Here is a 14,674-nt window from a genome sequence, read left to right as displayed (position 1 = left end):
AATAGTCACCAGCACCCTGAATGCATTAAGCATCACATACCATGTAATGCTGGATGTGTACAACTTTAGAATTGTGTGTGGAAGGCACCTGGTAGTGTACCAATTACACAATGATGGCAGCTCACATGGATGGCAAATCCATCATGTTTTGCTTCATAATTGTTTTTAGGTGATAATTTACATATCAGTCAAATAAATTAATACCTCTACCCCATTACAAGTAAGAGTTATGTTGCAACTTAAACCCATCTGATACAATGACATCTCATGATTGCAAATGCTAAATTCTAACCTGGGTGCACATTATGATAGTGAAAATTATATCCTGCTACATCCTACCATTTAAATCTAATGCAACTTTTTAGACAACATTTTGTTATCACCAATACATATATGTACTATTTGCCATTCAACTAGTCAGATGAATGAAACAAACATCGTATTTGAATAATATGTGCATGATCTAAACCATAAACATGCTTTTGATGCAGTTGATCTGATTTACCATGTAAATCTCTACAACAATTCAAATCATCTATACCCATTTTTTCAACATACAATACAGCATTATTCGATCTCATACCTTGTTCACAGTTAGTTCCTTCCCATCCAACAACACACAAACATCGGTAGCCATTCTCTACCTCCTCACAAGAAGCACCATTCCGACAAGGATTGCTGGCACATTGGAATGTTTCTATACAATGCAACAAAGAAACATGTCATTAGGAACATAATGAGCATAACAAAACAAATAGAATCTAAAGGGGCTGAAATAAAATTTAATGAACAAATATTATGTGATAAAAGCAAAACTGTTGTACAAGTTTCACACAGATTTACAGAGTCAAAATATAGAACAATATTTGAAAATGCATAAACAGTTGATTGCAACCAAGAATTTAAACTTTGTATGTATGGTTAAATGACATGGTTAAAACAGTGTTTGAAATGTGTTATATTCCGAGGAAATTGGTCTTTCTAATAAAGCACATTCCATCAAAACTGCATCATTCCCTTGAGTCATTGCATAAAAAGGGTGTCCGCATAAGGAGGAGAATGGGCTATGAATTTCAAATGGAATTAACACATTGGGCAGCTCAATTTGAATTGTATACACCCTCTAAGAAAGATTCATCCTGAATCTTCCATAGAAGGAGGGCGAGTTTCAAATGGAGCTATTTCAATTAAAATCCACACTCCCCCTGTGGAAGATTTTGGAAATGTGGATTTTAATTGAAATAGCCCAATGTTTTATGGCGGCATCTATTGTTCCTATACCTCATGTCGCTTTGAGTTTGGTAGTTACGTCACAGCGTGTTTTAGATTTGTTCTTGGAATCATAGCATAATACTCTATGCATATAGAGGTGGCACAATCAGAATGCTCTCTAACATACAAAGATGCATTGATATGTCACAAAACTCAAAGCGACACAAGGAATAGCGAGTGACATCAATATTCTCTGAGTCACATATAATAACATATACTCCCAAATAGTGGAATCATCTATTGATGTTATTGGGGTCTTGTACATAACAATATCTCCTAAACCAAACATCATACCTGTTTCACAGTTAGCTCCAGTGTATCCAGGTACACATCTGCACTGGTAGCCACCATTCTCTAGATTCTCGCATGTAGCTCCATTCGAACATGGATTATTGGAACAGGCTGTCCGTTCTGTTGTATAATACAAAATTGATAAGAAAATCAGGTTACAGTTGATAATTTTTTGTTTCAAGACACCATAATACACAACAAGTTATTTGGAAATTGGGAGTTGGTGAAGGGACGAGATGTACTAACAGTACTGCAGCTGAAGAAAGCAGGTCCCAGGGTGGACCAAAGCATTTAATCCACTACCACCTGTACCAATTCAAGGGCAGCTACAGGGTTTGTACAGTGGACATGGGAATTAATAAACTAGGTTTGTTGTTGCAACTTTTCTCTTGTGTACACATTCCATTCACAGCATTGATGATGCAGATCAATGGGATCTATTACCCACAGGTTTTGGAGTTGTCACAGCTGTGATTAGGTTGTTGATAAACTTTTTGTAGTTTGCCCACGCTAGTCTGATGGAGGAGACATGTTTGTCATATGCTTGTTTTAGTCAGATATACTATGAATGGGAAGTATTTCAATTTCAACATTGTATACAGTAAATCAAGTGCTTGTCAAAATGAATAGATACAAGTACAAATATGTGCACTATTCCATTTATCTAAACAGCAATTTTAAGCACTATAAATGTGCAGACTAAGTATGTGTGTGGGGGTGTGCGTTTGTAAATGCCGTCTAACGAGGACCTACATATGGATACACACCGTCAAGCGAGGACACACCTCCAAACGAGGACTTCCTCGTTTTGAAACTATGCCCAGGATAGCGTAAATGATGCAAATATGCATATAAGATAGCATATAAGATAGGTCCCCATAGCGGGTATAGGGACGGGTCTCAGTTGGATAGTAAGTTGCCTGGTGTGTTTGCGTGAGGTCCACAGGGTGTCGTTTTAAAACGGGTGTGTAAGTCCTCGGTTAGATCCTTCTAAAGTCGAGGTCCTCGTTTGAACGTATTTACAAACAGGGGTGTGTGTGGGGGGGATTAGGGCATCTGTGAAAGAAAGAAAGAATGAATGTGTGCATATACTGACCTGTCTCACAGTTATCCCCTTGCCATCCCACAGCACATGTACATGTATATCCATTGGTCAAATCAGTACAGGTGGCACCATTCAAGCATGGGTTACTAGCACACTCAGCGATATCTGCAATGAAAAGGAGGAAATATATCATATATTTCAAACATATTTATCAGGACTATAGTAACTGAAAGCATATCAAATACTTAATCAACTGATTTCTCCTTATTGCTTTATGTGACAAAATCAACACCTGACAAGAATGTGTTCTCATTGATGTCACAAAAAAGGCAGTGACACTTAGTGATGCCAATGCTGCACCTTAGGCGCACAATTGGGCTAATTGGCGATCAGTTGCTGCTACTCAAAAAAGCATGCTGCTACTTGTCTCAGATTGGGCTACATTAGCCAGTGTTAGGTCGAAGCAGTAATTTGACAGTTTTCCCTTTCAATTTAGCTGATTTACAAAGGTTTTGATTCTTTGAAGCTCCAAATTGCAATTACAATGTCTTTCTGTGACCATTTATTGATCAGTCTGTAACTTGCCATTAAGTAGCGGAAGTTTTTAAGTCAAGTGCTTTTCCGCCCAACTGGGTGATTTGCGTTCTAAATTCTTATAAATCGGCTCAAATATTCCGTATTGGGCGCTTTTTTAGGAAACTTAATAATTGGGTCAATGTCAATGCAGCTGAAAAGTTTTGGCAACACTACCGACACTTAGAGCTTCAAACATGTTACACAGTGGTTCATCAGATTTGACAGTGTTTCTTACCCATTTGGCATCTTGGTCCCATCCATCCAGCAGGACATTGACATAAATAACCATTGTTAAGATCAATGCATGTAGCTCCATTGAAACATGGACTACTGGCACACTCAATAATATCTGTTGAAAAGTGAACAAAACTTGATTATATCATTGTCAAGAATACCATGAGATCTAAAGTCTAAGTTGTATAAATCCATATCATCAGGGCTTAATTTTTCCCCAATGGTTTTCCCATTGTTTTGAATATTGCATCTGTGTCTTAAATATAACAGGACAAGGTTGGTCCTGTAAACTGCCTAATCAATATGTGTTACAAATACAAGTACTCTTTATCTTGATAACCAAACTTCATGCTCACTATTGGTATAAAAATGTTACTGGTACATAAAGTAATGATTTTATAGATCCCTTGTTTCACTGTTTTTCTAATCAATGGTTACACTGTCATTTAGGGGTTCAGACATACAAACAAACAAACAAACAAACAAACAAAGTGCCTTACCAACATCACAGTTAGTACCAGTCCATCCACCTGTACACACACATTGGTAGCCACCCCCTACAGCATCCACACATGCAGCACCATTCTGACATGGTGAACTACTGCATGTCGATTCTGAGTAAAATAAAACATATTGAAATATATGACATATACATGAGAATGCCTTTTTGGATCTGAAGTCCAAGTTGTATGAATCCATATCAGCAGGGCTGAATTTTTGAGAATAAAACCCACAAAAAGTGCTTGAATTCAGACTCAAAACGGGTTGAACAAATAAAAAATTGTAAATTTAGACAACAAAATAGAGTGAGTTTAGGCCGAAACCCAAAAATTGTTGTGCCTGCAACTGTCAATGCAATCTCCTTTTATCACAGAAGTTATTAAGAAAGATATGAAAACATACTGGATTTGCATGGACAAAAAGGTAAAAAATAAAGATTCCAAAAGCAACATGGAACTTGTAATTGGCAAATTATATGTGACAGTTTATCCTATTTTTTTTCTTCTTTTTGTAACCAAATATGAAGATAATGAGCATCTCAAAATATCTCTCTTTTAAAGACATTAATGTTTCCTGTTTACACTGGCATCAAAACACTGAAATAACTGAATTAATATGATTATTTCAATTTGCTAGTAATTCATACATAAAGAATACAGTTAACCATGTTTAGTGGCCATAGACAGCCAGTAACAGTACAACCCATAAGCCCATAAGTAAGACTATCACTAATTACAGTACATTCAAAGTTGAAAATTAATGTTGAAGAAAATATTATTACAAACAAACAGAAAGTAAGAGAATTAAAGAAATGAAGCTCAGACAAACTGGCATTATAATAAAGGAGAGAAAAAATCAGAACCGTTCGGATTCGAACCAGCGCGCACCACGATTACATGTCGTTGAGTTCACCACCACACGCCACAACAGCTCATGGCGGATCTGCCGGCGAATTGAACATGTAGTGATTTTATTCTCTCGAAAATATCTCACGGCCAATGTAAAAGTAAGAGTGTTGACCAAAGGTAAATGATCACCAAAATCAAAATTAAACCCTGGTACATGGATCTAGACCAAGATCCATTGCATTGCACTGGCCTTTCTGATAAAAAAAAGCACCACAATGTTGATATAAGACAGCGACTTGTTCATATAAGATGTTCAAGAGGGTTATTTACTGTATGTATGTGATGCACCAATTGTTTTAAACATAAATCGATTATTAGTAAAAAGTAGAGGAATATTATATATCTGCTTACGGCAGGGTTCTCAACTCAAGAGCCACAAGGACGTCAAACACATTTAAAACAATATGTTGTCCTTTCCATTTTGTTGGTCAATGCCCGATATAAGTTGTTTTCAGACCAGATTTGGCACTTGGGCCAGCTATTGAGCACCCTTGGCTTAAGGATATGTTTATAATACCAAGTATATATGAAAGCAATACATATTTGAAGTTTATGATCAGAAATTTTAAGACATTAGCTGAAAAAAAGTCAGTCCTGTTAAAAACAATACATAGAAACAGCAGGGAACAAATAAATAAATATATAAGAACTACAATCTTATGCCAAGTTTGTTGGGACACTTGCTGTTTTACAATGTATGTGAATTTTGGTTAAGGTATGTAATACATACAATGTTTTGTGATCCCCCTCCAACTTCAAGAAATATTAGGGTAGACAAATAGCATGATCATCTGTATGTGTGTAATACATAGTGTCCCAACAGTTTCATACATGATTGTAAATCTTTTCATGCAATATTCATATGCGAGTCATATGCAAGTACATAGCTTGTGAAACATAATTTGTGCCATGCTTCTTTTAAGACATCCAATATTATTGTCAGGTATTTTTGTTTTGTTTTTGTGAAGATGGATTCATGGGTCGGTCCAGGACTTGTGCATTATTAGCTGTGTGGAATATCATCAGTTCCTTCACAAATTTTTTCAGATAAGCCCAATAACCTTTTTTCCTACACAGCAAAATGACTTTCATAACAAATATACTGGGTGCAATGTTGCTGCTGTTGTTTGTTCTGTATAGAGCTCTAAACAACAGAGCTCCATGCAAGCTTCACAGTAAGGTCTTTGGACAATCCAAGGTCCAAATGCAAGGAAGAAGATTGGCCACTCCTAAAATGTGTTTGAAAAGTATTTTTATTTACCAACTTCGAAGTTCACCTATTACAATTGCTGATTCATAATTATTAGTGGTTGGAGATAGGTGCATAGCAGACATGCCAACTTTGAAATCCAGATTTCCGTACTCAGAAGAACAAAAATCCGTATTTTGCACCCTAAAACCGTATTTTTTAAATATGTACCTTTTGCATACATGCCAACCCCAGAAACCCCAAAAGTAGAACACATAATTGCGAGGGAGCACATAACAGCCGGGGTTCAGGGCCCACCTTACAAATTTGCAATCAAATTTGGCAATACCAAAGAACCATTCCATCAAAGTAATAAATCAATACAGAAAGATGCTTCCTTTACGAGTTATCACTCATTAAAAGTGCTACTTTGCTATACTTACCATGGAAAGCAGCCATCTTAAAGTCGTCATATTTCCTTAATTACATGACCGATCCAGCTGATTTTCGGATATGTGATGCACAGTTGAAAATTAATTATTAAAAGATTTGGTGACCTCAGTCGACCTTTGACCTTGTATGTGACCTTTGACCTCACGAAATTGGATAAAGTATGTAGACCAAACAAATTGATATATTTCTGGAAACACTGGGTTTTGTTACTTCTAATATTGTTAGAAGCATGCTTTGTTATAACTTTTAAGTTCAGAAAATCATTGATCATCTGAATCATCATCATCATCATCATTATAGTATCAGTCTAACATCAGGTTTTGTTCATGTTTCCAAAATAAATTAAACAGTTTAATGCCAATGTCAATTAGAAGACTGTACTGGGTATAGCAGTTGTGTATGTATGGTTAAAGAAAAATATTAAAAATATTAATGTGCACTTCTGCACCATTGAGAAAACAAAGTCGGAAAGCATCTTGTAGGCTTATTCTTTTGCAGACCTAAATAGTTAACTAAATACCTCCAGAAGACATAGCATGTGTAGCAATTAGATGAAGATGCTTAATAAAAATATTAATGTGCATGAAAAATCTGCATCCGCAAGTCAGGAGAAAATTATTTCGGAAATGCATCTTGTAGGCCTATAAATATTTCTTTAATGTGCATGCATCGTGCGAAAGTCGGAAGTAAAAGGAGGTCGGAAACCTTCTTGTAGGCTTATTCTTTTGCACCAATATAGCTAAATAGTTAACTAAATACTCTCAGAAGACATATCATTAAGTGGTTAATAAAAAATATTAATGTGCATGAAAAATGTGCAAGTCAGAAGAAAATTATTTCGGAAACCATCTTGTAGGCTTATTAAATATTTCTTTAATGTGCATGCATGGTGCGAAAGTCGGAGTAAAAGGAGGTCGGAAACCTTCTTGTAGGCTTATTCTTTTGCACCAATAGAGCTAAATAGTTAACTAAATACCCTCAGAAGACATAGCATTAAGTGGTTAATAAAAAATATTAATGTGCATGAAAAATGTGCAAGTCAGAAGAAAATTATTTCGGAAATCATCTTGTAGGCCTATAAAAATTTCTTTAATGTGCATGCATGGTGCGAAAGTCGGAAGTAAAGGGAGGTCGGAAACCTTCTTGTAGGCTTATTCTTTTGCACTAATAGAGCTAAATAGTTAACTAAATACCCTCAGAAGACATAACATTAGGTGGTTAATAAAAAATATTAATGTGCATGAAAAATCTGCAAGTCAGAAGAAAATTATTTCGGAAAGCATCTTGTAGGCCTATTAAATAATATTTTTTTAATGTGCATGCATCATCGAAAGTCGAGAGAAAAACGATGTAGGTAACCACTTTAACAGACCAAGAAAGTGGTCAAATGATACCAGTAATTCAGTCGATAGTCTAATCTTGCAGCTGTTTATCTTTTTAAAGACACAACATTTTAATATGTTGGTCAAAATTCTGGAATTCCGTATTTTTTTGGGGGTGACCGTACTACCGTATTTTGCACGTTTTACCGTACAAAATACGGTGAAACCGTACTAGTTGGCATGTCTGGCATAGTGATTGGACAGTGGTGTAGCAAGGGGATAATTAGGACGAAGTACCAAAGAAACCATTACCGGGAAGCCAAATTAGAGAGGTTCACCGCTTCAGGCCAAAACAATGATTTATGCAATCATCATATCATATCATAATGTTACAACAATCATTACTTTTTGGCATGAGCAAAGAAAAACAAACATGTTTCTATAATGTTAGTTTTTCAAACCCAGTTGATAATTTAGGTTTTGGACAAAATCTTCCCAAACTTTTGCTAGGTTTTGAGCAGCAACCCTTGCTACACACTGTTGTGATTGGTTCATGTATACATAATCAGGGACAGATCCAGAGGGATGCAGCGGGAGGCTAGCCTCTTTCAAATCTGCAAAATTAGGATATTCCATCTGAAATATTAACATACCCCTGTGGAAGATTTAAGAAAAATCTTTCAGAGGGAATGTGTTTTCAAGTGGAATTTGCTGGAGTTGATTATTTTGAAATCCATACTCCCCCTGTTCATGGCTTTGCCTATATCTTCCATAACTGTAGTATTTCAAATGGAAGTTACCCAATTGACTATTCTATTTGAAACTCATACTCCCTCTGTGATAGACTTTAGCTATATCTTCTATAGGGGGGAATGTGTATTTCAAATGGAATCTCCCATTTCTGGGAACAAACATGCTCCTCTAGCCCCCAGTAATTAAGCATATTTCATATCTTGGATCTGCCTCTGGTTTCTGGTAAAGTAGCCAGAGCACATTGATGCTCTGAAAACCTCTGCTACTTGTGCAAAATGAATGAGTTTGTTTGGTAAGAATGAATGATTAATGATGATTATTGGGTTGATGGAGATAGTTAGCTTATACTAAGATAAAGATGAGTCTCTTAATATGCCCATCTGAATGTACATATTTTTACCCTTTGGTTGGTCACAAACTATCCCACTCCATCCTGGAGGACAAATGCAGGTATATCCAGCCAGAAACATAACACATGTGCCTCCATTTTGACATGGTGAATCTGCACATTCATCTATATCTGATGTGGTAATGAATAATGATTATCATCAGGAATGTGTAGTGCTAGGGTCAACATGATTGAGGGTGTGGAGGAGGACAACATGAATAGGTTTGGGATGCTGGTATAAAGCTGGCATCTTGGTCTGGCACCATTGGGATTGGTAGGTTCTGTGCTACATGATGTGTTTGAAATCCAGATTGATCTAGTTCAATGTTGATCTGTTTGGAAGGCCATGTTATGTGTGAATATCCACAAGGTTCTTCATGATGTGCTACATGATGTGTTTGAAATCCAGATTGATCTACTTGATTACATGTAGATCTATTTGGAAGGCCAAATTATAGTACTGTAACATGTGAGTATCCCTAAGGGGTTTGGCAGGTTCTGTGCTACATGATCATTTTGAAATCCAGATTAATCTAGTTACATTTAGACCTGTTTGGAAGGCCAAGGTACATGTGAGTATCCCTACTGGGTTTGGTAGATTCTGTGCTACATGAAATATTTGAAATCCAGATTATTCTAGTTACATGTAGACCTGCAGACCAAATAGGTTTAATGTTAAGGGTGGTATTATGTGGTCATGATCTAGGAGGCCATGTGATACTTTGGTATGGACTAGATTTTAAAAAATGCAGTGAGGTTCACAAATCATTATATGTGAGAATAAAATGATTGTTTGTCTAAAGGATGTTACAAATGTTTGTAAGTGCATCCTAATAATAAGGGTTGAACATAATTATGTGCATAATTATGAATTCAAAATATTCATATGAACATAATTCTTGAAACATTGGCTTTGTTGAAAATGCTAATAGATTCCTGTATTGTATAATAATGACAATATTCCTAACTTCGACAGCAATTTTTCATGGTAACTTCGACAGCAGTTTTTCATGGTAATATCATTAATGTGTGTCAGTAATCAAATGGCATCATTAAATGAAAATGATTTCCCAATAACATACCTATTTCACAGTCATCCCCTTCCCATCCTGGTGCACAGGTACACTCATATCCATTGACTAAGTCAGTACAGGCACCTCCATTCAAGCATGGGTTACTAGCACACTCATTGATTTCTGTGGAAACAAATATAAAATGGTGTCATCATTATTGTCCACGACCCATTACTCAAAATTGTGCAACTGTGATTTGTTGAAAAGCGTCACATGAAAGACCTTAAATGACATTAAAGTGGCCAGGGCAATGAACTTTATGTTCTTCCCACATAAAAGTGCACAACAAAGCATGATGCAGCATAAGCACCGTAACACATTATACGCAAAGCATTATACTTGGATACGCCTACAGTATTTCCGCAATATGCACTGTCACTTGTGATTTGGATAAGCCTACACGCTCCACCTTGAAGTAAACAACTTCAAATATGTGAGGAAAAAGTGATATTTTCTCTATACATTTTGGGTTAAAAGAATAGAAATAAAGGGTGCAGCATTATCCTTTACACCTAAATAATGTGTCCTCAGCAGAAAAACATTTAAATAATGGGTTTGGTTGCACCTCACCCATTATCTACGTTTTTACCTTGGACACATTATTTGGGTGGATAGTGCATTACTCTTTATTTCTTAAATGTTGTCAGTCCCACTGATGGACAATGTCTAGCATTTCTATACACATATCTCATAGCAATCAAACAACTAATAATATTACTAAGTAATATGTAGTAAGAGTCTCACCTAATTCACAGTGTCTTCCCTGGTACCCAGATGGACACTCGCATGCATAGTTGTTGGTTAGCTCAGTACAGGTAGCACCATTCTGACATGGGTCACTGGCACACTCCAGGATATCTGAATGAATGGGTGTATGGAAGAACCATCAGCATTAATAAACATTCAAATCAAAATCAACTGAACAGAATTGAAAAGATAATCTTTGTCATTTTCTGTTTGTAGAGGCCACAGTAATACATACTACTGCTCCAACAGGTTAAAGGCACATTATGAATACCTAGACAAGAACACCCTTTGATATATTTGAATTCAGAATTTGGCATTTTCATAACTATAATATCACCAATATTGTATCTAGCAAAAGGCAAACATGAAAAAATACAAATATAATCTGATATTTCATTACACACATACTGAATTTTAAGTGCCTTTCTTTCTTTGCAGTGTTAGAGGGTGTTTTGCTTTTTTTATTAATTAATTAATTAATTAATTAATTAATTAATTAATTAATTAATTAATTAATTAATTAATTAATTAATTAATTAATTAATTAATTAATTTATTTATTTATTTATTTATTTATTTATTTATTTATTTATTTATTTATTTATTTATTTATTTATTTATTTATTTATTTATTTATTTATTTATTTATTTATTTATTTATTTATTTATTTATTTATTTATTTATTTATTTATTTTCTCCAAAAATTAAGGAAATTTTCTACCCCAAAGCAGCCAAAATAATATTAAAAAATAAAAGGCTCAGAAATGCAATAAAAGAAATTTTGTGCATTCTGTATAGCCTTTTCAACTATATAAAAAAGTGCATATCACCTAGGATGTTTTCCATTGTCATTTTTTTGGCCTTTGTTAATAATTTTCAGCTAATTTCTGTCATTTTACAAAGGAAAAAAACCACATGATAACACATTATCTATTGTTATTCTCATTTATTTTTATTACTATATTATCACATTTCCTTTGACAATTGGTTAATAGAAGTACAAAGAGGAAAATATTCCCCACATTTGAAAACCACCCTCAATTATATTTCAGTCACAGCATGCATAGGTACCACAAAACAGCAATATAAGACTGGAATATAAAACAGATAACTATAGTTGGAAGAGAATCACATAGTATATATTAAAAGGCTAAACAGTGAACTATAAGATTTGTTTACGAGAGTAACAGTGCCCATAAATGTGAGAGATAAAATAATGTTTAAAAAAGTAACAAAATGCATTTTTTTAACAAGAAAGAAACCATAATTCAGGTACAAAACGGAAGATATTTTAAGTTAATTTACAGATTTTAGAAGTTTTTTTTAATGAAGAATGAGACAAAGCTTTCATCAATTCTAACACAGAATTAAATATTCTCAGAACCCATAAGATTTTTTTACAAGAGTAACAGTATGCCGTAAATGTGAGAGATAAACTGTTTAAAAAGGTAACAAAGTTGTTAGCATTGAAGGTAACAAAAAAGATGTTTTAACAAGAAAGAAACCATAATTCAGGTGCAAAACAGAAGATATTTTTAGTAAATTTACAGATTTAGAATTTTCAAAGTTTTGTTGAATAAAGATTGAGACAAAGCTTTCATCAATTCCCACACAGAATCAAAGATTCTCAGAACCAATAAGATTTTTTTACAAGAGTAACAGTACCCCATAAATGTGAGAGATAACCAATGTTTAAAAAGGTAACCACAGTTCACATGCAACCACTTGTGTTAAGAAACACACAGCATCAGTGCAAAATATTGTTAGCAGGTATGTACTGCTGAATTCCTCACCCTGTACACATGTGGGGCTTGTCCATCCTGGAGCACATAGGCACACATACCCATTAAAGATATCTATGCACGTGGCCCCATTCTGGCATTGATTTTGTTCGCAGTCGTCAATATCTGGTGATGATGGCATGGTGGGTCAAGTAATAGTGGTAGTAATATAAAATTATATTGAGTACATCTTGGATAGGCTAACCCCCAATCAATCAGTACTGCTTTTCACATGTAAATTACACATGTTCTCTATAATCTCTTCACTCTTTGACACACAAAGTACCATAATTTACTCATATCAGCAAATGTATGCAAACAAAAAATGAAATCCAATGAAAGTGAACTAAAATAGCATCTTCTATTTACAGCATGCAAGTCAATAGACCTTTTCAGGACGACATGTTACAAAAGACACTGATCAGGCACGACCATAACAAAAACATCACACATTGATGACAGAGCATTCAGTGAGCATGTGGTGTGGTATGATTGTCAACATCAATCATATATCTTAACACACTGAATGTGATGCCCACTGCCAGAAAGTGATTGGTTTTGGCACGTGATATCTTTCTGAGCTAATTTTCAAAGATTTCCGACAGAGGTGCTGAAAAGATCTATTCAACCTAACTGCAAGATAATTTATTGCACTACCAAGAAACAAGCAGCAGACAGTTCTTTCAAGAAAAATCTTGCACACATCTATATCTATACAATCCTACAGGTACATTTATGACATAGTAACTTCTAAAATATATATGAGTGACAAATGTCATCATGATAAAACAGCTGGCCTGCAATGGTCACTACATTGTTCCTTGTCCTGAAGTATGCACATGGATCCAGTTTGCTGAGGATCTATAGAGGCCGTCAGCCTTTTCTGCGGGATCCACCATCTTGTTGGTACTGCCGTTCTGCATATCATGCGTTAGACATTACGCCCCCGATTACGCGGGAGTCGCAGCGTGTGACGCACCTCTTCAGTCAAGTGTCAATGCGGCGATCTTAGCAACAAGAAACTCCGTACCCACAAGATGGCGGCGTTTACGTCACAATGACTACCTCTATTGAACTATGAAGTGATCCTGCTGTAACCACATCAAGAATGTCAATATAGCAGCTCCTAATCTTTTTTTATATACTCATGCATACCCTTACCAATTCCAAGAATTTTTGAATTTTAGATTGTACAAATCAGATTTCTTTAAATTATAAATCTTCTTTCATGGTAAGAAGACATACAATGATGTGATTGTACTGACCTGTTTGACAGTTAGGACCTGTCCATCCTGCAGTACACTGGCATTCATATCCATTAGTTAGCTCTGTGCACACAGCACCATTCAAACATGGATCACTAGCGCACTCAAGGATGTCTTGATGGGAAAAAAGAAAGAGAACAGGGAATAATTATGTTATACCCACACAGCATATACCCTGTGTGTGCAATTTATATCTTAGTTACAATGTTACATTTAATATATATCTTAGTTACATTTGCCAACCATTCTTTTGAGGACAAGGATGTGCTAGTGCTCGACAGAGAACATAAGTGGTTTGAAAGAGGAGTTAAGGAGGCAATACATGTCCGGGGGGAGGAACCTTCGCTCAACAGAGGAGGGGGACTTCGCCACAACCTGTCCAGGACCTCACGACGCAGCAATCCGGAAGCTACCCGGCGACTCCCCTGTGACGTCATACCATCAAGTACGTCACAGGTCAATAGTCAACAACCTGGTCAGTCAGCCTGATGATGCGTCTTGGATGAGACAGCGATACTGTCGCTATCAAAAATAGTAAGTCCAGATGAACAGATTTAATATTCATTTTATTATGTTTATCTACCTGGATGACTGAGAATATTCACAAATTTAGTTACAATGAGGCATCACACCCTTATGGTTATTAGTGCAGAGGGTATTCCGTACTTGTACCGAGAAAAGATTGTGGGATTGAAGTCCAGTAAATATTTATCGTATTATATAATTTTGCTATGAGGACAATTGAAATTTGTGCACAAGTGTTTTTCCCTTCTTTAGAAGTTGCATGCTACTTTTTTGGATACAAGTTTGGCCTTTCATATTACTCTCCTTAACATGTCATATCATTGCTATTGTTTACATATGTAAGAATCCAA

General features: G+C 35.5%; 1 protein-coding gene across 1 annotated transcript in view; it reads right to left on the bottom strand.

The window, feature by feature from the left end:
* The window catches only part of LOC140159016 (uncharacterized), a 171,560-nt gene that overhangs the window by 70,801 nt on the left and 86,085 nt on the right, over positions 1-14,674 (bottom strand). Inside the window, 9 exon segments of the mRNA XM_072182334.1 lie at positions 584-697; positions 1,567-1,683; positions 2,660-2,773; positions 3,420-3,533; positions 3,919-4,032; positions 8,945-9,064; positions 10,015-10,128; positions 10,750-10,863; positions 13,800-13,913. Of these exon segments, the coding sequence (XP_072038435.1) occupies positions 584-697; positions 1,567-1,683; positions 2,660-2,773; positions 3,420-3,533; positions 3,919-4,032; positions 8,945-9,064; positions 10,015-10,128; positions 10,750-10,863; positions 13,800-13,913 (1,035 nt within the window).

Source organism: Amphiura filiformis, chromosome 1 (assembly GCF_039555335.1).
Source record: "Amphiura filiformis chromosome 1, Afil_fr2py, whole genome shotgun sequence".
NCBI lineage: Eukaryota > Metazoa > Echinodermata > Ophiuroidea > Amphilepidida > Amphiuridae > Amphiura > Amphiura filiformis.
Note: the sequence above shows the minus strand (reverse complement) of the source record. Positions and strands in the feature narration are given on the sequence as shown.